Source organism: Phalacrocorax carbo, chromosome 2 (genome assembly GCF_963921805.1).
Source record: "Phalacrocorax carbo chromosome 2, bPhaCar2.1, whole genome shotgun sequence".
Lineage (NCBI taxonomy): Eukaryota > Metazoa > Chordata > Aves > Suliformes > Phalacrocoracidae > Phalacrocorax > Phalacrocorax carbo.
The window spans coordinates 153,267,339-153,293,857 of record NC_087514.1 but is presented as its reverse complement, the minus strand read 5'-3'; the positions used below and the strand labels follow the sequence as shown (position 1 = coordinate 153,293,857).

Genomic DNA, 26,519 nt, shown 5'->3' with positions numbered 1-26,519 from the left:
CATAATCTATGTCTGCTATCACTCCTGGTCTCCTTATGATCAGTAGCTTTTCTTCTAAATCTTTTCTCCTTTTCTAAAGCATTTTGTCTTGACAATGGTCACTATGTGTCTTCTGTCATTACCTTTAGTCTACGCAATTCCAACCCTCATCAGTTCTGTGGTTTCCTCAAGACGTAGTTCAGTTGAAGGGAAAAAAACAGAAACAGCAGAAAGACACTGCGTTTTGGGCACAGATACTAACAACTCCATATACATCTAGGTCACATTCATGCAGGTACGTTTGTGTTTGTATTTGAATTGTTTCCTCAGAACCTCTTAGGGACACTGAGTGGGCACTGCGCTGCAGAGGTAGGCAGATGTTTTCTGTCAATTCAAGTCACAAACAATTCTGATTACAGCAATGTGTTTGAAACAGAAGTGAGGAAAGTGCTAAAAGCTAGGCTGAGTGAATTCCTTAAGATGACAACAGAGAAACAGAGAGGAGTATGAGTCTGCAGTGGATGTGCAGCCCTTCAGTTAGTAGTTTAAACATGTCACTGGAAAATGCAATTTTCATTACCAACAAAGGACGACTGTAAATAATTTGTTGCTTCAGCTGTTAAGGCTGGCTTTTTTTTTGGTTCTGCCCTTTCAATTCCTCTATCCCCTCCCGCATACTGCTATTTTTATATATAGCCAACACTACCAGACGTCACTTTGTCATCTGCCACCAATACACCATCACCCTTTTCTGATGAGGTTTCTGTTACTTCTAATCTTTAGGTTCTATCTAAGTTTTCTGGCATTAGGAAAGCTAGGAAGTAGAGAAAGAGGTGTTATAAACCAAGGTCTGAACTAAGACTCCGTAAGTGTAAACAGTTCTTCCATCATGTTTTTAGTTTACATGATAAACTAAGCTAAATAAACTAAGGGAAACTAAGCCATATATGCTGATCTCTCTCTCACAAAAAAAAAAAAAAAAAAAGAGAAATAAAAAATACAATTATTGAAAAGGATACCATGGGACAGGATTTTGTATTTATGGGCCAGGATTTTGTATTTAGCAATAGAAAATACGTATCATTGGAAAGACAAATAGGGTTTGTGGAAGGTGGAAAAGGTGATTTGACTTTTTTCTTCTTTTTGCACTTTATCACATGACTCAAGTGTTCTCAGTCCCAAAGAACAGTCTCTGTCAGAATGAGATCTATCACTGACAAAAAATGAAATATAAACAAAAAATAAAATATAAACAAGTCTGCAGATGGAAAAAGGAATTAGAGAAACATATCTGGGCTGCAGAGGGATACATGAATAAAAACCCTTACAAGACACCTTTTTCAAGAACTTATCCAATTACCAATGCATAAATGACCAAACGAATGGCCCACTGGCTTAACACATAAAAATAATTCATTAAGACAATGATGCATGAAGGGACAGATTTATTACATCTCCTACACCGTTTCGTTTCTGAGCCGGTGACCAAAGCAATAATGAAAACCTTAATCCAGAAAACATTTACAGCAGATTTAGTTTCAGGTTCTGAAGTGAAAAACACAATGTATTTGTGCTATTAATTAAAACGCTAATTGGTTCTCCTCCCTTCTGACACTCAGGGTGATTCTCTAACCTTGCAAAAGCGTTTTCCATACAGTAATGCTTAAAAAACTACACTAAACACAACGTAATCCTAAATAATAATTATTTTTTTAATTACATAGTTTAGAATACCTTGCAAACAAAAGACACCCATTAAGATTTCCTGACAGGTACTGTATATTTTTTGGCAACCCTGGAACAAACCAGAAGAAAAAGCAAAGAATTATTCTATAACCATGAGGGAAAGAAACGTCCATCTAAATGTAGAAGATTCAAACAGCAAAACTTAAACTAAAGGAAAAATCCACACTTACAGCAGATTTTTTTTTTAATTCTTAGTGCAAGAAACATAACCAAGGTTAATCACAGAATCAGTACTAATTAAGAATATGGAAAATTCTCCTATACAGAGGTAGAGTCCAGTGCACAAGGCTAAAACGATATTCAATAGTCTAAACAAGACTGAGCCAGGTTTTACGGAATCCACTTTTTAAAGTATCAGACTGTATGTACATACATACAATAAATAGACTGTACAATCTTTAAAGTAGTTTAATAAACTTCACAAAAATTATAGTAGATGCATCGAGATCTTTACATAATCCAAAGTTCATATCTCTATCACCCAGAAATGGATAAAACCAATATTCCTGATATCAAGTTAGATGGAAAATAGTTTAGCAAAGTGTTGATAAATCAAAATATTTTACGTATTTTAAAGCCTAAATTTATGCTTATAAAGGATGAATTTCAAATGCTCTGAAAATGTTCCTTTTGATACTATCTGTAAAGAGGTTTCAATGCTGTAATTCGCATTTGTATTGTTATAAACACTTTCCTTACATTCCATGTTCAAGGGAAAAATGGACTTGGATACTCACAGTTCTGATGCGTTGGCACAACAAGAAGTGATGACAATTAGATTATTTTAAAGGCCCAAAGGATATCAGGAGAATTTATGGACAAAACCTTCATGTCTCAAACTACACAAATCACATTAGAAAGTTAACAGAAAGCTGTTTGGTATTACTACTTCAATCCTGTCAGTGCCTCTCCGCCCGGAGGCATCCGATTAGCATTGCACTGGAAGTCAAGTGTGCATCTCTGGGCCCCTAGGTTTGCTACAAGCCCATAGGGCTTAATAAAACAAATATGGAATCTTTATGGTTTACCACAGTAGTGCATAAATCAGGGACGTCTGTTGCCATTCATTTCAGTGATAGTCACAAAGAAAGGATTACAGGGAACTAAGAGTTTTCAGCTATATCTTTCTAAACTGTGCAAAAAAAAAAAAAAAGGGAAAAAAAATCACCCTGGGGCGTTATAAAGCAAATATGCTTATACTGACAAGTTATTTTCTAGAAAAGATTCTTACAAATTCCAAGGGGGCAACAGCCACAGTAAGTGGGAACTAGTAACAACAATAGAAGAGCTTAATAATCAGGGTTGAAAATTATGTTCACAGTTGCGTTACATTTAATTTCTATAAGCACCTATGCTGAGAAACACTGAGGGTTTGTATTTTAGCTTCGAAATCAAATCTACTTGTGACAAATACCTTGTTAAGATTTCCATTCTGCTCTTCTACAGGCCTTCTCACTGGAACAATTTTTTTAAATTATTTTTTGTTTTATACAAACAGGCTCACTTTGATTTAAAGTAAACATATAAAAATTGAGAATATTGCTTGCAACAATGGACCTGGAGGTGAAGGAATGAACTAGTCAGGCCATACAAAAAAAAAAAATCTCCCTCAAAATGAACTCTGCTAAACTTCTAATGCTATGAAAATCTGCAAAAAGGATCACAAGATCTGTTGCAAATTTCAGAGATTTGGCCCAAGTCTTATCATCATCATCTGAATATTTTAATAACTGTATATTAACGAAAAATAAATGATTCCAAGAACTCAGGAAGGCACACGCACCCAAGTATACTATAAATAAAACACATCATGAAACTAGGAAGATCTTCTGATCCCTGTACACACTTTTGGTTCAGCACTATGGTCAAGTTCTCTCTTTTGAAATACAATAAAAGGCATACAAGAAATATAACATATGCATAATAATTATGAAGAATAATGCTAATAAGACAGCTTACGGAGAAAAGTGCAGTGAAAAAACCCAATGCTATTTATTCAGGGGCTTGTGCTACTGTAAATACAGACATTATTTGCTGCTGTGCAAGGGGAAGAATTTATCCTGGGAAGCAGCAATGAGGAACGCAAAAAAACCAACAAAAAAAAAAAGATATTAAGAGAAACCTTTAGGATGGAACTCTCCCAACTTCACTCCGCTAGTGCACAGTCATCTGACTACATGGTTTGTGTTCATGCTGCCATTTCTCTTCATGAGTACAGCATATTAGGAAATGGCACAGTTCTTAAATATTTTTCTGCCTCTACTTCATTTTTATTGTTTCTTCTTCTAAGCACCTGATTTGCCGTTTCCTCATAAAAAGGGTAAAGCTGTTAGCGAAAGTGGGGAAAAAAATTGTTGCCCATCTTCTCTCCCGAACACTGATTTCTCCATTTCTCCTTCCACTAGGTATTTTACTCGTGTGCTACACAATGGGGAGGCACTGTAAAGGCAGCTTGACAGATTTAAAAATAATAAAATCAAAAGTCTTTTTTTTTCTTTATCCCCCCGCCCCCAGCCCACCCCCAAAAAATGGATGGATGAAACAGTACGTCCGTAGGAATATTCCAGTCTCCTCTGTTAGGAGATAATAGCAGGGGACCATCTAACCACAGTCAGATTGTCAGCACTGACTGACCGTTTCTTTGAGGCTTTCCTGAAGTCCTTATATGTATCTTCACACAAACGGGAAATGGCCTGAAAGACAAAAGAAAAAAACCCCAAAAGCTCAATTGCAATGGTCACAGCTGTACAGGTAAAATACAACTACACGCGAATTTCTACATATAGGTAGAACTACAAAAAGTTACTTCATTAAGCAAAACCCGTGAAGAGCTTCTCCCCAAATCCTCTTTCTCATTTCATTAATCTTAATAGAAAGAAACACACTGACATTGCATTGCCCACCAAAGCTGCTTCTGAAGGGCTCAGTGGGCATATGCAAAGCCTTTTTTTCCAGGTTAACCATCACAAATCTCATCGAGGTAGCTGACAATGCTTACCCACCGCTATATAGTAACTTGTATACAGCACTTCATTAGTGAAAAATTGTGGAAAACTTAACAATTACAGAAATTGTAAGTATATTTGGAGAATCTATAAAAAGGATGGCTTTTCTTTTTTTAATTTCCTAAAAAGCCTTGTAGTAATTACATTTTTCCCTACTTATAAATGGTCTGGCAGAATACTTGCCCTGCTTCGCTTACAGAGCTGATGTTCACTTGCCTCTCGGAAAGAGATGGTGATTTCTGTGTGATCAGGCTATCTTATATAGTGCCAGTGGGAAATAAGCTCATATTCAGAATAATTTAATTTGCATTACAAATACACGGAAATGTTAAAAACCTTTTAAAGAGAGAGACAAACATTATTCAAATGTTGACTCCTATTATACTATACTGGAGTTAACGTTTTATGTTCTCCTACTGTTTTTGGGCAAGTTTAAAACAAATATTTGTTATGGACCTCATGCACAACTACACTGTGCCCTAAAATAGCACACCTATTAGAGTTCTTGTGGTTGGCAACAGTACGGGCGTTAACCCTGGTGATCAAATGCGCAGAACTGCAGAGAAAGCTCACTGCAAGGAGTACTCAAGGTCAAATTAAAAAATAAGATTAACTAAAACAGTATTTTTATTTACTCAGGAATGCTTTGAAGTGGTGTCTTAAGATATAATGTTTAATAAAAAGTGCTGTACAAACAAAACCAGTACAAGTGTTTGATTATAACACAAGGCAATACAAATAAACAGCCTGACTCCACTGATTGTCATTTTCTTTCTTGATCTTTACTTCTGTAGCACAGCAAGTTGTAGCAGTGAAGAGTCCTTTAATCTTAATACTCCTGCAAAGACCAGAGGTAGGTATAACAGAAGGACACAACTCATACATCTGAGAGCGAGTTCACCTAATGCTTTGGTCAAGCCAGCCACAAGACATGGTTAAAATAAAAAAAAAACAAAAACAAAACAACACAAAACCTGTCACCAGCACCAAGAAACCAGTTGCTGCTTTTTAGTTGGAAACTGAATTTCCTTTTAAGAGCATTCTTGAACACAGATTTCTTTCTTGGTGCACATGAAGAGAACAGCAGTATAAAATAACACAAATATTCCTGTTGCTTTGTAGACCACAATTTAACTCTCTTAGAATTGCTTGATTACGTTTTATTTAATTTAATCAGGAACTCAATGGACTAAGAAAGTTTATGCAATTCAATTGGATTTAAAAATCAAAGAGATGAGAAGTGTTTAATCATTAAATAATGTGCCAAGGCATAGCTTGGCAAATAGGCGTCCTGAGGTGGAGCTCAGCTTCTTTCAGCTGCCAAATCAGGCTATTGCTGTAGGCATAGCCAGAGCAGGTAAACACTTCAAAATTGCCTGTTTCACAGGAAAATATCTGTCCTGGCACTTGGTCAGACAGAAAGAAATTTTGCTTGGAAATAGCACTTAATATTTGGTATCTCTAGTCTCTGGTGATTTATCATATGGGTAAGAAACACACTGACTGTTGTTTAAAGCAATCCTATGTCTAAAGATGACTCTTTATTTGCAAATAATTTACAAAATTGACATTTGGAGCCTATCTGGCAAGTTAACTAGTCAACTTTAGTGTAACATAAGGGGAAACAAGACAAAAGCAGAAAACTGTAAATATTTATTATTGTCCTTCAGTTAGAATAAATCCAAATAGCTTATAACACCTTTCAGTCGTCTGATATTTCTGTTGCTTTTATTGCTAGAAAAAGAAACCAATTTTTGACAACTGCAATGTCAAACTGCGTTTGACAACTGTATGACCATTTGTCATATGAAACCAAAACATTCTTAAAAACAGCAACACTTCAACCATGTGAAATTTTGTTGGACTTTATTGTATTATCTGTAATCAGCTAGAAAAATGCATACATACATATTCTTCCATTGTATATACCCATGCAGAACTAGAAGTCACTTCCTCTGCTGAGTTTTATGACTCTAGATGAGACACTGTCACTGGTGAAGGGAGCGGATAAGGAGAAAGGAGCAGGGAGAAAGGCAGTAGTAGTATGAATTTTGGCTGCATGCACATGTTTGTGCAGGGCAGGAAAGCAGCAGGGCTATGGCTTCACTGCTGGGAACGCACAAAGGCACACAACTGTGAGTGCTGCAGCACCCACAAAAATGGACAAACTAGAGGGATTTAGCAGGGACAGGAAGGGATATATATAAGGCAAATGTGTAAAAGGAAAAAAAAAGAGAGAGAGAGGGAGATCACTAGAGCAACTAGAAGTTGTGATGATTGGGGTTCTCCTTAATTTATGGAGAATTAAAAGAGCAGCAGTCGGGTTACTACTGACAAAAAAGCAGGGGAGTTTTGCTCTCCCTTCGCTTCTTGGCTAAGAGGGTTCTGAACATACAAGACACGCAGGATTGCAATCAATCACTGCAACAGCAGGAAGCTGGAGGGACTAAAGACACTTCTCTACTTGTAACTTACATATTTTTCTCCTCCTTTTTGTCTGTTTGATCTATGGGGCTGTACCTCTTTAGGGAAGAAATTACAGCATGTAGTTCAAAGGGTTTGAACTATGTGCTCGAGCATTGTCCTAACAATAAAAAGCTCAGACAACGTACGGTCAGTTATTGGGAGTGCACTAATGAATGCTCTTACAAAATCTAGCCTTGAAACGAGCACAGTGCTAAGGTCACAAGCAGAAATAGGGTAGGCACGTTTTGTGGACTTACCCCAAAGAGCAGAATCTGACTCACATTTAGCTTAGTAGCAGGTGCAAGAGTAGGAAATTACCAAATGGTGGATTAAGGTTGGAGATCCAACAACCTTCTTGGCAGAAAAATCTATCATATTAGAAAACAGTTCTCAGGAGAAGCAAAGGAAGCCTTGACATTTGAAATAATTAAAAGGAAGGAGAAAACACACTACAACCTACGCTGGCTGGAACAAACTGCACTGGCAGGTGGACAGACTGGATGATCTAATTGTCATTTTTAACTTGCATGATTCCATACAATGGGAAAATAAAAAGAAGAGGGGTCATGAAAATGGCTTCTGGCTACTAGGTGGACTAGCATAACAAATTCAGGACACTTTTAGGCCACAGGCTGACGAAAAGTAAGAAAAAATTACTTTCATTTAGTCATTTAAAAGACAAAGCTGCTTCTCAAGTGTCAGTTCTGGGAACATTAAAGAAGGCAAAACAACCACTGCAGATGCTCCAGAAAGCGATGCCATTTTTAACAAGTACTATAACCTCTTATAACACCTCTAAGCTGATGGATCTTGTCCAGCATTTCCATTTGATGAGGAACAGTATTTACTAGCCTTGTCCTTGGTCTTCTTGGGGTTTTTTCTTCATCACAGGTATGTCAACCTCATGATATTTGCAGGAATAGCAAGACAGATTCTGCCATGACAGATCTAATACTCCTGCTTGAGATGCATAAAATAGCTTGCAAATGCAGAGGTAGCAAATATGTGTCATAACATAACCATTTATCTAGGCAAGACCTTTCATAATCTCAAATGTCAGTAAGTTGTTTTAAATCTTAGGACTGAGCAAGGTCCTTTCAGTTTACCAGACAAGGCAAACCCTTCCACTGCATACATACATTTGCTACGAGTCTGTTGTCTCTCATCATGGACAGCAGCTTTTCTCTTAGTATCAAAAATATCACTGCCTGTGTGGTACTGCCACCTACTCCACTTGACAATTGAGGCAACTGTTTTAAAAACAGAGAACTCTGGGCTGAACAGCACATGAGAGACCTAGAAAAGTGCTGCAAATGCATTTTGATAACTCTTGGCAAGCTAAATGCTTAGCTGTGCTCAAGGAACTAGGCTATAAATTAAGCTGTCAACTAGTTTCAAGGACACACTAATGACAGCCAAGTATTGCCAGGGAACAAGGCGGTTCCTGTCATGTTCCCATCCTTCTGGCCACAGAACAGAGGCAAGGAGCTGGTAGACTAAGTTGGTTTCACAGCAGATACTCATCCTCTTCCCTGAAGGCATCCTCTTTGGCTAGCAGGGTTCTTTTACAGCCAACTTCTGCTAGCAGCACAAAGCATCCCCAACATGAGAAAATCTTTAAGAATATGGATTTATCGAAAAAGGTATTCCATTATTTCTTTTTAAATATGCCTTCTCTTTAGTTAGTACAGAAGAACCACTAGTATTCTGTGGGTATTTACAGTAATTTCCTATTTTCTTTTCTTCTAAGGTTTTAGGAGCTGTTGTTGTTACCTTCATTTTTAACCTGATGTTATACGTTGTGTGTGATACAGACCAACGGTGTTGGGAAACACTGTGGGCTGCATTCTCTTCCAAAAGTAATTACCTCGATTTTAATATATGTAATGGCACTTATTATCCAGACCCACCATCTAATAACTTAGTAAATTACCTCTTTTCATTTAAGATTACAGTCCCAATGAATTTTCATTTTTTAAAGTTCTCTTCAATAGAAACAAAATCTGATGCAAATCTACCTCACACTCCACACACAAAATTAAGTTACATTCTTATTGGTGCTATCCGCGAAATGTAGAAAGAATATTTAGAAAGAATGAGAAATACAACTTTAGCGAAATCTGCTTTGACTCTTTCTCCACTACTTTCTGTTCTCATTACAGTCACAAACAAGTCAATTAACCTTCCCACGCACCATCTCCCCCCCATAAAAACATGTATAGTACTGCCTGCATGTTTTACAGGAGCACTAGGAGTTTGAGAACATGCAAAGTTCACTCTAACCCACAGACAAACAACATCCAGTGCAAAGCTGTGATATAATTAAAGACAGGCGATGTTCAAAGCAGTTAGCATCTAATGACAGATTTCAAAATTATTAACAAAATATGTACACACTCATGCAATAATGCCCTTGTTTGAAAAACCTAGTATCAGAAAGCTCAGGAAAAATAGATTCCAGTCTTGCAAAGTGCCCACAATTGGCTCATGATTTTAAATTCCTCCTGTATCTGTGGGAATTCATTGTGCCCTGCATTTCACAGATCCAGACCATCCGACGTAGTGCCTTCTGCACGTGGTATACTCAGGTCTCATAAGCATTCATGATTTATTCACTGAAGACGTGTGCTCATTTCTGTTTTCCCATTACTGAGAAAAACACCACAGGAGATAACAGACTTGGATCTATGTGAAGTAGAGCAGTGGCAGATAACAAGAACATGGAATAGTTATTTTCAGCAATACTGGTTAATATTCCATCTTTTAAGGTGCATAATTAGTTCTAAGAAACCAAACAAACACACAAAACCAGACTGTGAACAGAGTAATTGAAAAACTTGTGGGTACTTTCACAAGGCCGATTTAGACAACTGGAGCTGAAAAAGAATTGGAAAGCAAGGGAAGGTATGAAGCAAATCGGGCCAGAAAGCTGTCCCCACGTCCATATATACCCAAAGCACAAACAAAACAGTTATGAAAATCAGGGCACACGATATTGCAGTATCTCATGGGAATATTCGGAAAGAGATGGGAGAAGGGAGAAACAACGCAAATATTCCAAATCCCCCTATATATTAAACTCTGAGCAATCGAAAAAGAAAGTGTCTTACCTCAAGTTTATATGCTCTGTCCCTGCTGAGGGGCTCCAAAGGAAAACTCAGGTTATTCGCTTCTGCCAGGTAACGCAAATCAAAATAATACTTGGCATAAACACTGGAAGGAACATTAATATTGAACTGCAACAGCTCAAGAAACTGGCGTTCTAGCTCATTCCTGTAGAAAGAAGATAAATGCGAAAACGTATTTCACACTGTACATTCTGAACGTAATTTAATTTGCAAATGATATAAACCAAGTTCATTTCTTATTCTTGCCAGATGCAATTACCCTAGCCTAAAGTTTGACCTAGTCAACCAAGTTCTATTGGCATACGTACACCAATGAGGAATATGAAAGATGCTGCGTGTTGCAGCTGCTACTGCAATGCCAATCAAACCCACACACAAGCAGAAGGGCACCTTTATCAGTTTAGTTAATACAATCTGGGAGAGGAAAGCTAACAGGAAAAAAAAATCTTGCAGTTTCTGCTCTACTTCCACTAGGTGGATCTGTACACACGTCTATGCAAACACAAAACACAGACATACCCGAAATTTGTCTGACATGTCTCATAAATGCTGCAAATTACTCCAACTCCTAAATTACTGGATAACTTATTTACTCTCTTCAGAGTTTTATAATCTATGATTTAAAACTAGCCATGGGAAACCTGAATTTTTGAGCATACTGTCTTATCTTTCTTTATGAACAGAACAAAGACATTTTTCCCTACAACGTGCAATCAAAATTGACAGTGGTGATCATCTGGTTTTCAGTACCTAAAACAAATGTGTTTGTCAAAACACCGGATCAGAACAGAGGTCCTATTTGAGCTTCGACCCCACAAAAACTTTGGTATAGCAACACATTACACAGTACATTAAAAAGTATGTTAAGAAATAAGTAAAACAACAAAATGAAGGACTGGAAATTTTCATGAATTGCATGGTAACTAGATATCCTACATAATACTTATGCAGGGACTTATGATATATTCAAAATGGTGATTTCAAGATATGAGAAATAAAAAAATAAATGGGTGGGAAAAGCTGCATGTGTTTGCTGAAGAGTATATGGACTGCACAGCTGCGTTAGCAGCAGGTACTGACTATGATACCGCATTTCAGTTACATTTTGACTGCAGTGTAAGCGTGCAAGGAATGTGCAGGCAGTTGGCAATAGAAGAGGAAGGATCTGAGAATAAAAAGGAAGTACTGGTACAGTAGTTTTTCAACACTGAATGATTTTTCTTCTCCTCACTCTTTACTCTTACATCGCTCTTACATCATAATAATTGTCTTTTCTTCACACTGACAAAATTCTATGTTTACATAGTGATAAATATGAATTAACATTAAAAGGCTATCTAAAAGCTGGATATGGACTTTGTCACGAATTCACACTGTTGAAGATTCTAGCTTTCAAAAAAACCCCAAATTTTAAAAAATTACATTTTAAGATGCCTATCAATAAATACAGAAGATTATCTTTAAATTTCCTTTTATACTGACAAGATTTTACTTTCTGCAAGCTAAGCCTAAAGTCTGTGTTAATGGACAATATAAAGCCTGTTTGAATGGAGAAAGACTTCGGCTGTACCTCCTTTGAAGGGCATCCCCAAATCTTTAAGAATCATACATAGCTTCCAATGCTTACTATCCCTTAGTTCCCAGATTTGAAGGCTAGATCATCAGACTAACGACAGATCAGAAAGAACAAAAAAAATGCAGGTATTTCGGATTTGAACTAATGTAGTATAACTAACCACCATACCCCTTTTCCCTGATACATCCACATTCAACTACTTTAGCACATCCCTTCCTGTGGCCACTCCCCACATTCAACCAGAAACTCAGGGTAATGCTACATACATGACTACAGACACATACTGCTGCTCACTCCTCCCAAGTCCTCTGTTGGCTTTTAGGCACAGTTCAACGTACTGCTGGTGACTTACAAAACTCAGGAAGGTCAGCATGACGTTTTGCAAGATACACTTATGCTGAATGATTCACAGCAGTTGAAGACTTTGACCTAGAGGTTTTCTGCCTTATTAATATAAACAGTGAAAGCCCCCATCTTGCACAGAGCTAGACACTTCAAATTCATACTATTGTACTGTCCCAACTACCCGAAAAGTGAGAATGAAAAAAAAATCCACCACACTAAGGACTGAAGGAAAAAAAAATTTGGAAGAACTGGCAGCATGAATATAAACATCAGCTCAACAAGCACCAAAATCTTTGCTAGAGAACTGACAAGGAGCCTCAAACAAAAAGCCCATGAGCCAGATCACCAAGTACCACAAAGAGAGCACAGGCTCCCCAAAGGCTTCTGGTTTTGCAGTTTGTGAGAACCCTAAAATCTTTAAGAAAAGGTTAAGATGCTAGAAACTTTGAGGACAAGGACTCCTCAGAGTTTGGCTTAGGGAATGTGCAGTACAGAAAGAGGGTCAGTCTTAGCACAGGAGCATGGGCCTGCCATGTGAGTAATGGTGTTATATAGCTCAAGTGCAACTTCTAACAGGAGCACCATCACATGTGTTTGTCAGAAACAATAACCTCTTTTTTTTGTTTCCTTTCACACCATCACAGTATGCCTCATCACCTGTCTTCAAAAAAAGCCCCGAGAATCAGCAATTTCAAAACTCATATTTATAACCATTCCTGATTAATACTGTCACATGCCACAGTCAAACCTGTCAGTCTGCTCCAAGCAGTTCAACACTCCAGCTCATGTCCCAGCTTCAGAAATACTTTAAAAGCTCCCAGATTTGCCCTGGAGGAGGAGTGAATGGAGGGAGGCCCCTACTGCCACTGAACACCCAAAAGCATGAGAAAAGGATCAAGGGAAAAGTAGCTTAGCAAAATCATTCAGGAAACACTCAGAATAGTCAAGGAAGCATTATGAAATTGTTCTGCATGGAATAATTTTGCACAAAGAAATGTGAAGGGTCTGATTTTAGCTTCTTGTTCCCCTTTACCCCCTTTTTATTTTGGAAATCTCATTCTGTCTGGGTTATGTCAGAAAAGAAGTATCATTAACCACCCTTAAAGTAGTTTACATATTTTAAAACAGATACTGAAATGGCATTATGTGATATTTCCCACCTCTACTTTCCCCAAAACTAGTGAAAGTACCTACAGCATACCACAGCAATGCGAGCTTTATGTTTTTAACTTTGACTCGGGGATAAAAACCCACGTTATTACAAATTACTTGTTAATACAAGATTTAGAGATAACTTTTCTAATACTTGAGCAATGACTGCTACTCACAATTTATAAGTCTTATCTAGCAGTGTATGTGCATGCTTAATTTAAAGCAATCAGCTGACTCCTAACATTCAACCTTTCCCTTACAGATCATTTTTAGACCAGCTATCAATCTGACAAACAGCAAACTATTAAGAAACTAAAATAGGGCTGCTTTAGCAAAAGCGCTTGGCCTTTCACTGCTTTGAGATTGCAAGCTAAGATTAAAATAAACATTCTGTGTAAACATTTCTTCTCATCTGCTTCCCTCTTTCTCTCTTCCCTCCTCCCAGAGGGGTTATCCACAACAAACTCTCTTCAGTGGCTGCAATCCTGACTTAAGTGAGTTAAAGCAGAGACAAGTCCATGTACTTCTCATTACAGACACTTAGCTTTGCTTAAAAGAGATCTGAAACACACAGATACTGTACTAAACCATCTTTTAATTTTATTGTTATTAGTTCTTATAAAAAAGGCGTGCACCAGTAGAGCGAAAACATCACTCTCCAAACGCACGTGCCACAGCGGCCTGTCGAGGCACCTGGCACCGTCCCAGCGCCAATTCCACCCACAGCCCTTCCCGCACCGCTCTCGCACACACGCTAGCTCAGGTAAGGGCACCTCGCAGTGTGTGTGGTATGTGCCTCAGCCCTGAACACATAGACAACCTCCTGGCACTTCAGCCAAGATACGCAATACCTAGTAACCAAACAAACAAAAAAAGCCCTACGCTATTTAGTGAAATGAGCATTCATTTTATTATTTGTAAACATTAAGATTTAAATTGTATTTATTCTTATTATAGTTCTTTTTGTTACTGTTGGAATATACTTTTAACATGACTCGGCAGTATCCAGCCAGATGTCACAACTCTCTATGCTGTTACAATAAGCATTTCTTAAGAATGCCATTAGATAAAAAAAATAGAAAGTTCTCTTTGCAAGTTAAAAGACTAGATTTTTAACGTCTTGGAAATGAACTCAGCAGGATACAGGGGAAAAAAACCCAAAAACAAAAACGCAAAAGCACTAATTTTGAATAATGGCAATAAATAAGTGGGTGATCATCTAAGGGTCATTAGGATCACAAGAATTTTTCTTCCTGCCTTACATGTTGGTCTACTATATGTGTGGAGAACTAGCATGACAATACGTGTTACTGAAGCAAATACATGCAGGCTCCTTGGATGTGGGGGTTTTTGTCAGGTCATACATTTAAATATTTTGCAGGTCTGTTTTCTTCACCATGGATGAACATCCAGTGATAAAATAGACTTGAACCACAAAACAAAAATAATCCATGTCTTCTATGTAAGCAACTGTCAAGTAGACCTCATGCCATCTATCAGCATCCACCACGCTTAGATACAATGCAGAGATACAAACTTTATATAATTTATGAGAGAACTTCCCGTCTCCCTCATACACACAGATCTTGGCATTCACTGACAAAGATAAACATACTGCACTCACATGTCTTCGACCGTGATATCTTTCAGGATCTGGCAGTAGTCCACGTTCCACACTGCCTGGTCGTCCCAAACTTTGGATGCCAGCAGAATTGCACCCAATACAATTCGCTTCCAGTTTGCTGGACAAATATCTATCTCTGCATAAGTCAAAAGTCTTTCAAGATACACCTGTGGAAACATTAAAATCAAGCCTTAATCTGTTTTGTCATTAAGTAGAAATGAAAAACAAAACTATTCTCATAAACCCATTCTAGCAACTTTAAAACAGTAATCTCCTCTCAAGATGACTCTTTTATAAAAGCTGTAAGCTTAAATACAAATATTTATGCCAAGCTCAAGACTGAATGTGATAAATGCATATTTTTGTTGGCCTTTGCTTTCTGATCTTATTACCAGAAAAACACCTGTTATCCTTCTATCTGTAACCGTTGGTAACAGTCACATGTTGGAATGAATTTAAATGATAGCTTAAATAGATCACTAAAATAATAATGTAAATAAATAAAATACAAATTACTAATGAGGAAGGCAAGGGTATGCTACCAATAACAGTCACTAGCTATCATACAAACAACTATAGTTGTAATTTACAGGCAATCAATTATCAGATATGGCATCATGTCATGCTGGGCCCCTCTGGCGAGCCTGTGTGAGGAGGTTCTACAGGCACCTTTGGATGGATGGATGGACAATTACCCCAGAAAGAGCAAACTGAACAAACAGGAAAGGCATGTGCCAGGAAGGTAATTCGTAACAGTTTCCTCTGGAGATGAGTTATAGTAATGCTGTCGGACCTACAAGAACTGAGAAACTCAGGACACCATAGTCTGTCCCAATCTACCCAAGGCCACCAACACAGGCTAGCATCAACCAGAGCTCATATAGCCCAGGTACTATTTACAAAGACTACAGGGTTATATACGCACATCTGGTGAAACACAGGACTCTGGAGGGACTTCCTGAACACCTACCAAAAAAGGCTGCTTGGGGTGTGAGTGCAGTATGACCCTCTGTTCCCAAACACAGAGCTAGGCTGGCCCCCTGCAACTGATGCTCCAGCCAGGGAACCATGGGTGAATACACACAGGATCCACAGGAGTAAGTCAACATGCTGTGTGAATAGTTATCTGTTATCGATAACAGCAGCTCAATTACATTAATAATAACAGACTGATAAACAAAATGAGTTCTAAGAAATACTGGTTGTGGATGATCTGTGTGCCCCCCTACTCCATCCCTTGTTAGGGACAGGGAAATTACAATTATTATGAATACTTACATGCAAGGTGAACAAAACTGAATACTTCTGCAATCCTCAACACTTAAAGAGTTTATACACTAGCTGAGAAGACACATAATAAATCTCCTACAGTTTCACTAAGTTAATGTTTATTAGCATGTAATCAAATAATACTCGAATAGTTAATATATCCCAAATTCAATGCAGGATACAAGCTGGTAAGGATTTGAGGGGAATGGGAAAGGGGGGACATAGGGGGAAATTAAAACCCAGAACAGCTTGTGATTTTCCATAAGGATGCACTCTCATACAAGCACACAGAGGACCTTCAAGTGATCTGTGCTTCTGGAAAGGTCTAGCATTAGTAGAAAACATTACATACTTTAAAAGTAATAATACATATTCTTTGAAGCTCCTGTATTTTTATGAGTCACCAATAACATCAAGGCCAATTACATCCTTTATATAGTTTTGTTAATTAATTTTCACAATTATGATATGTACAAGTAATTAGAGCTTGGCAACAAAATAATCAAAACCAGTTGACAGCTGTTGTATAATTTGATGTTTTACAGAAAGAAATATATTTTATAAAAAAATATTAATATCTGAATACATGTACACAGATATTCAGCCCACAAAATGAACTGTCTCACACACTCTTGTATAAACGGCACACTGATCTAGAAAAACATGAGAAAAAATACAAAACACACAATGTTGGACAACTTTTGTTCAAAGCGGCCACCACAAAGTATAAGTTCTTTGCTTCCTACTCTTACTGAAAGAAAATAAAACTTAAGTGTCAGTGTCTGTAGCAGTCACTAATACAGTCATATTACAACGAATTCACATGTAAAAAGTATAACATTTTCTCTCCTCAACAGTCCACCTCTCCCAAGCAATGGATTTCTCAGTCCACTGCGAAATTGTTTCAAATGGGTTTCACTGCACTCTTCTGGCAATGATTTAAGGAAAATCAGATGCAGTCATTTATTCAGTTAGTAAATTCTGCTCTGATTCAGAAACAAGTTTTTTTACTGCCTTCACTAGCATCGAGGAAGTGAACTTGTTCTGCAGTTTCATTTCTCACCTGTGGAACGACTTGCTGTACACGAAGGAGCAGAACTTGAAACTGGTAGTGCTTCAACATGACAACACAGACACATTTACTAAAACCAACAGTTAGTCCTGATAGGCTACTCTATAAAAATAAAGGTTTGCATTTACTGAAGAATAACCTATTCTTTGTATCTTGTAACAGCTCTTATAATACCCCCTTCACTGCATTGTGGTTAAAAGCAATTAGGTGGTTATTTAGGTTGCTAGTATTCTTACAAGAGTTTACATCAACCGACAGAAACTAGCAGGAGACTTTATGCGATACTCTGATGACAGTAAAATACACCTGCAAAATATTATACATATGTGAAAGGCTTCACATTTTATAAAAAACAGAACGCTGCTTGGGATTCTGAAGGGCCAGCATTTTGGTTTCGATTTTAAATACCTAAAGATATTATTCTACAAATGCTGAAATAAATCCACTTCTGCTTTAACATAAGAAATACATAGCCACTAAGAAAACTGAAAACGTTCCTGTTACATGTATGTTTTAAAATAATGTTGAAATTTTGTACTTAATTTTAAACATTTTTAAGAGGGACTGACTGTTTTATAGATGATTACTAAACGCACAAAACACTTAGAAAATATTTATCCCAAGTTTTGGGGATATCTGTACCTTCAAATAAATACTGGACTAACTTTGAACAAGTAACAAAAACTACCTTATAAAAGGAGCATACTTACAAAATGGCAAATGCATAGAAATCTTCTCTGGAAAAGCATCATCTCATTAATACTAACAATGCCAAAACAGTTTCAATGAATTTTTTAAATTATAGAATACTCAAAAAGTCTGAATAGTTACAGTATGTTGGATATTACAGACTAGTCAAAAAAAAATTCTCAGTCAAAAACCTTTGGCTTTCTCACTCCCCAAAGGGTTCTCTATTTTTCTTGTGTTGACGAGGAATTAACCTTAATCGTGCTTCAGACACTTTGTTGAACACAAGCCTTTTGAGCCTAGTGCACAAAAAGACAGGCATACTAAACATTCACAAATCTCCGTGAAACGAAGTTATACTCAGCTACAAAGTCAGAATATTTACACCGTAAGACCTCACAGATAAAACTGCTGATTTTTCAGGCTTTTTCTTAATATGTAAGAAACTAACAGGTAGCAAGATATCATAAAACTAAAGGTGGATTTTTCAAGAGACCAGATGCCAGACTCCTGAATACACCATTTCTTCTTTACCTATGATTTGCTGCTGCCTGCCATCCTAATGCTGAAGAAAACCATAACGTTGTTTTATAATGCTGTAAAACAAAATCTCACTAATTGTTCAAAGGAAGGCAAAATGCTATTTAAGCACAAAATTACAAATTATGTGTCAAGCCTGTTATTAAAAAGCCTTTTGACTTTTTAGTTGGAGCATCGCTCTGAACAGATTTTGATGTAGAACTTGGTATTGGGAGACTGCAGAAACACAAAGCTCAGTAAAAAGGTGGCACATGGATCTCACCAGAGTCTACACTACCTGATGGTTCTGTTTAAAAGGCGGCCTTTTGCTTTCCAGGCAGCCTGTGTAAACAAACCCCTTACACGCTGTATTACACAGACAAACCTGTTCAACTTAGCAAGCGGCGCTGCTCCTTGACTTACGAACAAACGGCATTCCGTGGAATTGTCCCTGGGAAGCAGAGGACTTCTTTGAAGCAACGCACCATGCTAATGCAGGGAGCTTCATAAGCAGCAAGCATATGGAAGCCATAATATCATGCCACTCTTAAATTAGGAAATGAACTTAATTTGCTTCACATCAGTGGTAAATTTGACCCTTTACTGCTAGTGCAAACCCCTTTCATTTCAACTTCCCACACCCAGTTCTAGTAGATTTTGAATGAATACTCTCCATCTATAGATACACAAAGCATGCAAAAATGAGAAAATTATATCCTTTCTTATGTGGAGCTCTAGCTTAGAGAGAGAAACAAAAAAAGAAAAAAAAACAAGTAAGGATTTTGTTGTGGGCTCAAATTCAAAGGCATTCAGAGAAGAAAGAATAAATTGGTAAGAACAGATGAGAATGATATTGCAAGGAAAGACATAAAGAACAATAATTTATAACAGATTAATTTACACTGAATTTACACCTTGAGCAGATGAACTTACACCTAAGTTAAAAGGGAGTGTACACTTGCTACTACCTTCCCACAGGCACGTATGTGAGAAATCAGCTCTAAAAATTAAATAGGAGCTTGATTAAACACTATTCTTATACTACCTTCACTACCATATTTGAGCATCTTCCAATAGCATGGTGAGGGATACGAATAATCACTCTTGAGTCCTTGGTGATAACTTGGGGTAACTCCAGACATACTATTTGCTGGAGCAAGGCTTTGTATCATCTTCCAGTAAAACTGAAAATGGTAAATACCTCACCAGGAGAAAGGTGCTTAGGGTGGCTTCTGGCTCCTTTCCTGAAAATGCTCTAAAAGACAGTGTTTTGGTTTGTTCGCTTCCTGTGGCCTCCCTGACTCAGTCCTGTGCTTCAAGTGTGTCTTCAAGTAAGAGAAGTAGAGAAGACAGAAAAAGAACAAAACTTTTTTGTAGCATTTTTAAAAGTTTTAGGTCTTTGGCTAATGTGGGAATTCACTATGATCTAGGACTTGTCTCCCAAAGAGAGGCCTATGCTGTCACGTTAGTGTAGTTCTTCAACTTGCAATCAAGCTCACTCAGTTACACACAGAGTCTTCATTCTAGCTCTCTCTAGCTCTAGTTTGGAGAGAACCAGGTGACACTGTGGATAGTGAAATTCAGGCAGAGAAAGGCTGGTACATACTTGAGCTCTCACCCTACTGATGTAGAGCATCCTCAGAACAGCAGAATACACCCAACCAAGTGAGCCCTGTCTCCTATGTACAGATGAGAAAGTTCATTATTCTTGACAAGTGGAGCTCTGACCACTGTTTTAATCTCAGAGCATTTTAATACACTTGGCCCAGGCCATGTTAACAGCCCAAGCACCAAGATTTTTACTTTGATGGGACATCAGAGGAAAAAAGGAGGTAGAGTCTGCCATGCACTCAGCAGCCTGCACCACTGAAGGGGGATGCTTCTGGCTGCTGCAAAGATGTGCTGAATCAGTACAGACTTTTGGAGAAGGGCCAGGTGGCTCTCTGCCCATATGAAGAGGAAGGACTGGTGGATGGTTAGTCACTACGCCACTCATCCCAAACAAGCTCGTGGCTGGTGGGAGAACAACACCTGCTCTTGCTGGCAAAAGCAAGCGAGTCTTCCCATATGCAGGCAGGCACGCTCCACCTCATTAATTAATTATTTAATTAATTAATAAAATAACTGAAAATATTGACCCTGTAATGGTGTTACATACAGAAATGCCATTTATATGCAATTATGTCTATATATTGAGTAGTGTCTTAAAGATGGGTAATTTTCTTAAATATGGGTTTTGTATTGAACAGGCTTGAGATTCTGTGTACATTATGTGGTTCAGTATATTCATGTGTTGTAAAGAATTCCACTAGCTTAATTTTCAAAAGCAAAACTTTCTACATTTTCTTTAGGACTAGTTGCTGTAAAGTCATGTAATACAGCTGAATTTTAAAAGGTCACTGCAGAAAAGAATATTGTAACTTGCATCTCATAATGCTCGAAGAAATTTACTTACATGTCAAGAGACCAAAAAAATGTAGAAGAAACAATGTGTAAAACGTAGGTTTGCCTTTTTTGTGTTTTGTTGTTGTTGTTTGTGGGTTTTTTTGGTGTGTTGGGGTTTTATTGGGGGGTTGGTTGGGTATTTTTTTTTTTTTTTAAACAAAAGTCTGAAAACCTCATCTCCTCTGGATTATTGCAGCAGGTGTTCCTCTATAGGTCCAGAACTAATAAAAGATAAAATGAGCTTTTAGTATCTAGAAGACATAAGTTAAAATAAATGTTGTGATTTGCCTCCACTCACTTTTAATAGCTGGATCCATGCTTATGAATGGAACTAAAGCTTAAAACAAATTGAAGCTGTTATACCAATATTATTTCTGTTTAATTCATCCCTTGCAGTGCCTCTTCTGAATGTAAGCTCTTGTGGCAAAACTTCTGAGCACTTCTCTACTAGATATTCAAAAGCTGAATTCCAAAACGACAACAGATTTATTCTGCCTTAATTCAACACCTAGTTCTGCTCAAGCACTTCAGTAACTTCCAAGAGCCATCTTTATCACACCTATCATTACCCACTTAGTTCTATGACTGTAGGTTTATAGATTTTTACAGAATGATAACAAGATTATTTAAATGGAAGATTGAAGTTCCTGATGTGACATTAGCAAAAGCTCTCAGTGGTTTCAGTCAAACAACATAAAATTCTGAATTTTTCTCAGCTTGTAAACAAGAAGCATAACTCAGAGTTAATACCAACAACACTACAATCTTCAAAACTAATTTGTAATGTAATTCAATTCCTATCTGAAATGAAAATGCAGTTCTGATCTGGAAAATATCAATGGACATTAGTCCATCAATACATTTTTACTTACAAACTCAATACCTTCGAGTTTGATGCCTCTATTATTAATGTTTAGGAATAAACCACAGGATTTTACACAACTGTCAGTCTAACAAGCATTGCGTGACAATTGCACGTCATTGGAGACATTTTAATAACTTAAGCCCACTTCAGAAGATACACTGTACAGAGTTAAGATTTCAAAAGAGCAATATTGGATTATTATTTTCCATTTCTTCCCACACACTAGGACCATGATTTTGCAATGATTGACCTTTACATTTGGAATACCAGCAAATTATTATTTAATCATAAATGAAACCAATTGGGTGATTTGCCTTTGTTAAGAATTCTTTTATCTTAATTTGAAATAATTTAATTCTATTAATTAAATAAAATTACCACTCCATGGGTATAGATAATCTCATATTGGCTTTGAGCTCAGTGAGCTCTGGAGACATTCATTATCTTAGATGCAGCACCACAGGAATGTAGTTAAATGGCTTCCAAAGCCATTTCAAGTCCAGCAGAGGTGCAGAACTGATCTGTTTCAGCACATATCTTGAGCTCATAAACCTGCCAGACCCAAAATGACTCCATGCTGAGCTAGTTTGGATGCCTCTGATCTCAACTCCCAGGACTTGGACTTGCAGTAGCATGGTGGTGAAGCATTTAGCCACCCATTATCACCACTAGTCCTGAGGGGCTTCTTTTATCCAGACACAAAACTGTAACATGGTACAAGGCTAAACGGATTGGCACCAGCATCCAAGTTCCAGCAGCGCCACTCCAGCAGGGCTACTGCCGAGCCAGAACTAATCTCCAGGGTGATTATTTCCAGTTGGGTAAGTCCATCCTGGACTTTCCAAGTGTCTGATAGTAACCACAACATCCAGTGTTGTCCCAGTTATCTAGGATGTCCTTCTCCTCACAATCCTGGATATCAGAGCGTTGGTTACACAACATCCCAATCAATAGAACATAAATCTGTTTGAAGTAATTGAAAACTAAAGATAGCATTGAAGAGGTTCAGTTTTAATTAGTGTGAAACAGCATCTAATTTTTTCCATCTCAGAGGACATTATAATGTACTTTATATGTTATATAATACTCAACTAGAAAGAAAAGTTAAAATACTGAATGAGGTTTATTTCCTCCTTTTTTTCCCCTTAAGGAAGATATACACCAAATACTTAAGTATCAAATAATTTAATTTCAGTATTTCATAATCCAAAGGACCACTCACATTTTATTAAAATCTTACTATGGGATTCTTACAGAAGTTTCCTTGTTACTTCATCTTGAAGCTGTTCAGCATTAACTTCTTCTATCCCACTGATACCTCTTATCACACTGGAATTGCAGTCAAAGTACCTAAAATACTGTAGTTCTTTTTTGGGGGTTTCCCTAAAACAATGGAGCAGGTTTTCTATGGAGGTTATGAAATTTCCATCCTCAGAGAAATTCAGAACTCAACTGGTCAAGCCCTGATCAGCCTGATCCAGCTGGTCGTGTTTTGAGCACAGGCCAGACCAGACATGACCTCCAGAGGTCCCTTCCAACCGAAATTATTCTGTGATTATATCTGTCTGCAGTACTAGAGCTTCCTGTGGTGCAACATGGAGAGGTCAGAAGTTGTGCATTGACTCCAGGGAGGCTGAGTGGGAGTCTCAGCACACTAAAATAACAGGCCATCAGCAAGGAATGTCACTGACATTACTAGAATAATTCTGAATTTTGAGGCAGCAGCAAGCGCCAAGCATTATCTTTTCTCATGCTATTTTTATATTGCTTTATGTCAAATTCTATCTCTATTTTACCAATAAAACTCTAGTGGCTTTAATTATTTCTCACTTGATTTACACTGACAGAAAGGAGATGATGGTTTTGGTATTTTATTTACCAAAATTGAGAATCTACAAATGAACAAGTATTTGCAAAAACCTCATTCCCTCCGTCTCCCATTTAAAATCCATATGAACTCACTAGGTAACCCACATGATAAGTTGCAGAAGCACAGAATAACTAATGAAGACAGTTTCCATCCCAACACATCTCAAAGAAATACAGTCCCCTCTCTTTAATGAGAAAACTTTAGTGTGTCACAATGCCTTGAAAGTGAAAAGATATTGGTATGGAAAAAATTATAATTGGTAGTGGGTCCCATATAGCCAAATTACAGCTCTAATTCAATCACTATATTGCCATATGCTCTGTTCTAAGCAAGCAGCCAGTTCCTTACCACGACTCTCCAGAAATAACTGTGCTTTGTAATTACCCAGCTGGGCATTTAAAATGTTCCACAAAGGTCTGGTGCCATACATTTGGTGGAAAAGGACATCACATCATCATGGTCCTTGCAAATTCATACATTTTTAAATTTTTGAGACCAAATGTTGAAAAATAATAAGAAATGCAGTCCCAAAACTCTGAAAATGTGAACAACTGCAAAGTACCATTGTAGATATTTATAGGAAGCACTAATGGAACTGAGAGAAAAGTCACACATCTCCAGGTTTGCCCCAATATACTCATTTTAAGACAAAGATCTATAATACCTATAAAATGCACTCAAACTATTAGGCAATATCGACTTTCCAGTCTAAAACTGGGATCAGTGTTCATTCCTTGCCCACACAGAAGCCCTTAGAGATGCATCAGGAAGCAGACACCCATTCTTTGACTGAATGTCCTCTTCTCTTGGGGACTAAAAAAAAAATTCCCTCCCAACCCCCAGCCTGAATATTCTCTTTTTATGATGTGTATATCCCAGCAGGCCTAAAGCAAGACTTGATGGAGAGACATATAAGTAATAACTGATAATCGCTCATGTGTTGTATATTAGACTGCAGTCAAAAGATGAGAATAGCTCTAAAAACAGGGACCAGAATCTGAATCTTCTGCTCCTGCCAGTGTCCAGAGCACAGGTATGAAGCCCCTGTTCCTTTTGCCCTTCTCTGGAGTGTACCCAGACACATGGCCAGCTGCCAAGGGGCTCAGGATCCAGAGCACGGGTGGAGAGACCTTTTCTCTGTGCCTGGGAGACCTTCTTCAGCCATCACCCAGGGAATGCTTGAAGCCCAGGACAAAGATGGACACCAACAAGACTGGATACACACAACTCTTCCAAGGGGAGTTCACCAGGGAACTACAGGCCAGTCAGCCTGACCTCAGTACCAGGGAAGATTATGGAGCAGTTCATCTTCAGTGAGCTCACCAGGCACATGTAGAACAACCAGGGGATCAGGTCCAGCCAGCACGGCTTCATGAAAGATAGGTCATGCCTGACCAACGTGATCTCCTTCTAGGACCAGGTGACCAGCCCAGTGGATGAGGGAAAGGCCGTGGATGTTTTCTACCTGGACTTTTGTAAAGTCTTTGACACTGTCTCCCACAGCATCGTCCTAGAGAAACTAGCTGCTCATGACTTAGACAGGTATACTCTTTGCTGGGTAAAAAACTTCTCGGATGGCCAGGCCCAAAGAGCTGTGGTGAACAGAGCTGAATTCAGTTGGTGGCTGGTCATGAGTGGTGTTTCCCAGGACTCAATATTGGGGCCAGTTCTTGTTTAATACCTTTATCCATGATGTGGAGGAGAGTATTGAGTGCACCCTCCGTAAGTCTGCAGATGACACCAAGTTAGGCAGGAGTGTGAATCTGCTCCCGGGTAGGAAGATTCTGCAGAGGGACAGGCTGTATTGTGGGCTGAGGCCAATTTTATGAGGTTCAACAAGGCTAAGTGTCAATGTTCTTCACGCAGGTCACAACCCCATGCAACGCTACAGGCTTGGGGAAGAGTGGCTGGAAAGTTGCCTGGTAGAGAAGGACCCGGGAGTGTTGGTTGACAGTTGGCTGAACATGAGCTGGCAGTGTGCTCAGGCGGCCAAGAAGGCCAACAGCATCCTGGCTTGTATCAGGAATAGTGTGGCCAGCAGGAGCAGGGAGGTGATAGTGCCCCTGTATTCGGCACTGGTGAGGCCACACCTCGAGTACTGTGTGCAGTTTTGGGCCCCTCACTACAAGAAGGACATCAAGGTGCTGGAGCATGTCCAGAGAAGGGCAGCGAAGCTGGTGAAAGGTCTGGAGAACAAGTCTTACAAGACGCAGCTGAGAGAACTGGGGTTGTTTAGTCTGGAGAAAAGCTCGCTCAGGGGAGACCTTATCACTCTCTATAACTACCTGACAGGAGGTTGTCGTGAGGTGGGTGTTGGTCTTTTCTCCCAAGTAACAAGCAACAGGATGAGAGAAAATGGCCTCAAGTTGCATCAGGGGAGGTTTAGATTGGATATTAGGAAAAATTTCTTTAGTGAAGGAGTGGTCAGGCATTGGAACAGGCTGCCCAGAGAGGTGGTGGAGTCACCATTCTTGGAGGTGTTCAAAAATGTGTAGATGTGGCACTCTGGGACATGGTTAAGGACGCATGGTGGTGTTGGGTTGATGGTTGGACTTGATGATCCTAGAGGTCTTTTCCAACGTTAATGATTCTATGATTCTCGTGGGTTTCCTACACAAGGTGGAGCCCAGCTTCAATGCTTTGCCTTGCTCACCCAGCCACCCTCATGATGATCCCTTACAGTCACTGGATAGAGAGCGACAGTGGCAAACCAGACAATAAACAGTACTTTACATTGTACTCTGAGGTCTTCGGAGGCACCTGCATCTTCC

General features: G+C 38.4%; 1 protein-coding gene across 2 annotated transcripts in view; it reads right to left on the bottom strand.

Moving 5' to 3' along the window:
* Window positions 1-1,407: 1,407 nt before the first annotated feature.
* The window catches only part of CCNY (cyclin Y), a 130,887-nt gene continuing 105,775 nt past the window's right edge, over window positions 1,408-26,519 (bottom strand). For both annotated transcript variants that reach the window (XM_064444977.1, XM_064444978.1), the window contains 3 exons: window positions 15,022-15,188; window positions 10,307-10,469; window positions 1,408-4,418 (listed from right to left, as the gene is read on the bottom strand). In XM_064444977.1, coding sequence (XP_064301047.1) covers window positions 4,302-4,418; window positions 10,307-10,469; window positions 15,022-15,188 — 447 coding nt within the window. In that variant the 3' untranslated portion in view covers window positions 1,408-4,301. The remainder of the gene's footprint in view (window positions 4,419-10,306; window positions 10,470-15,021; window positions 15,189-26,519) is intronic.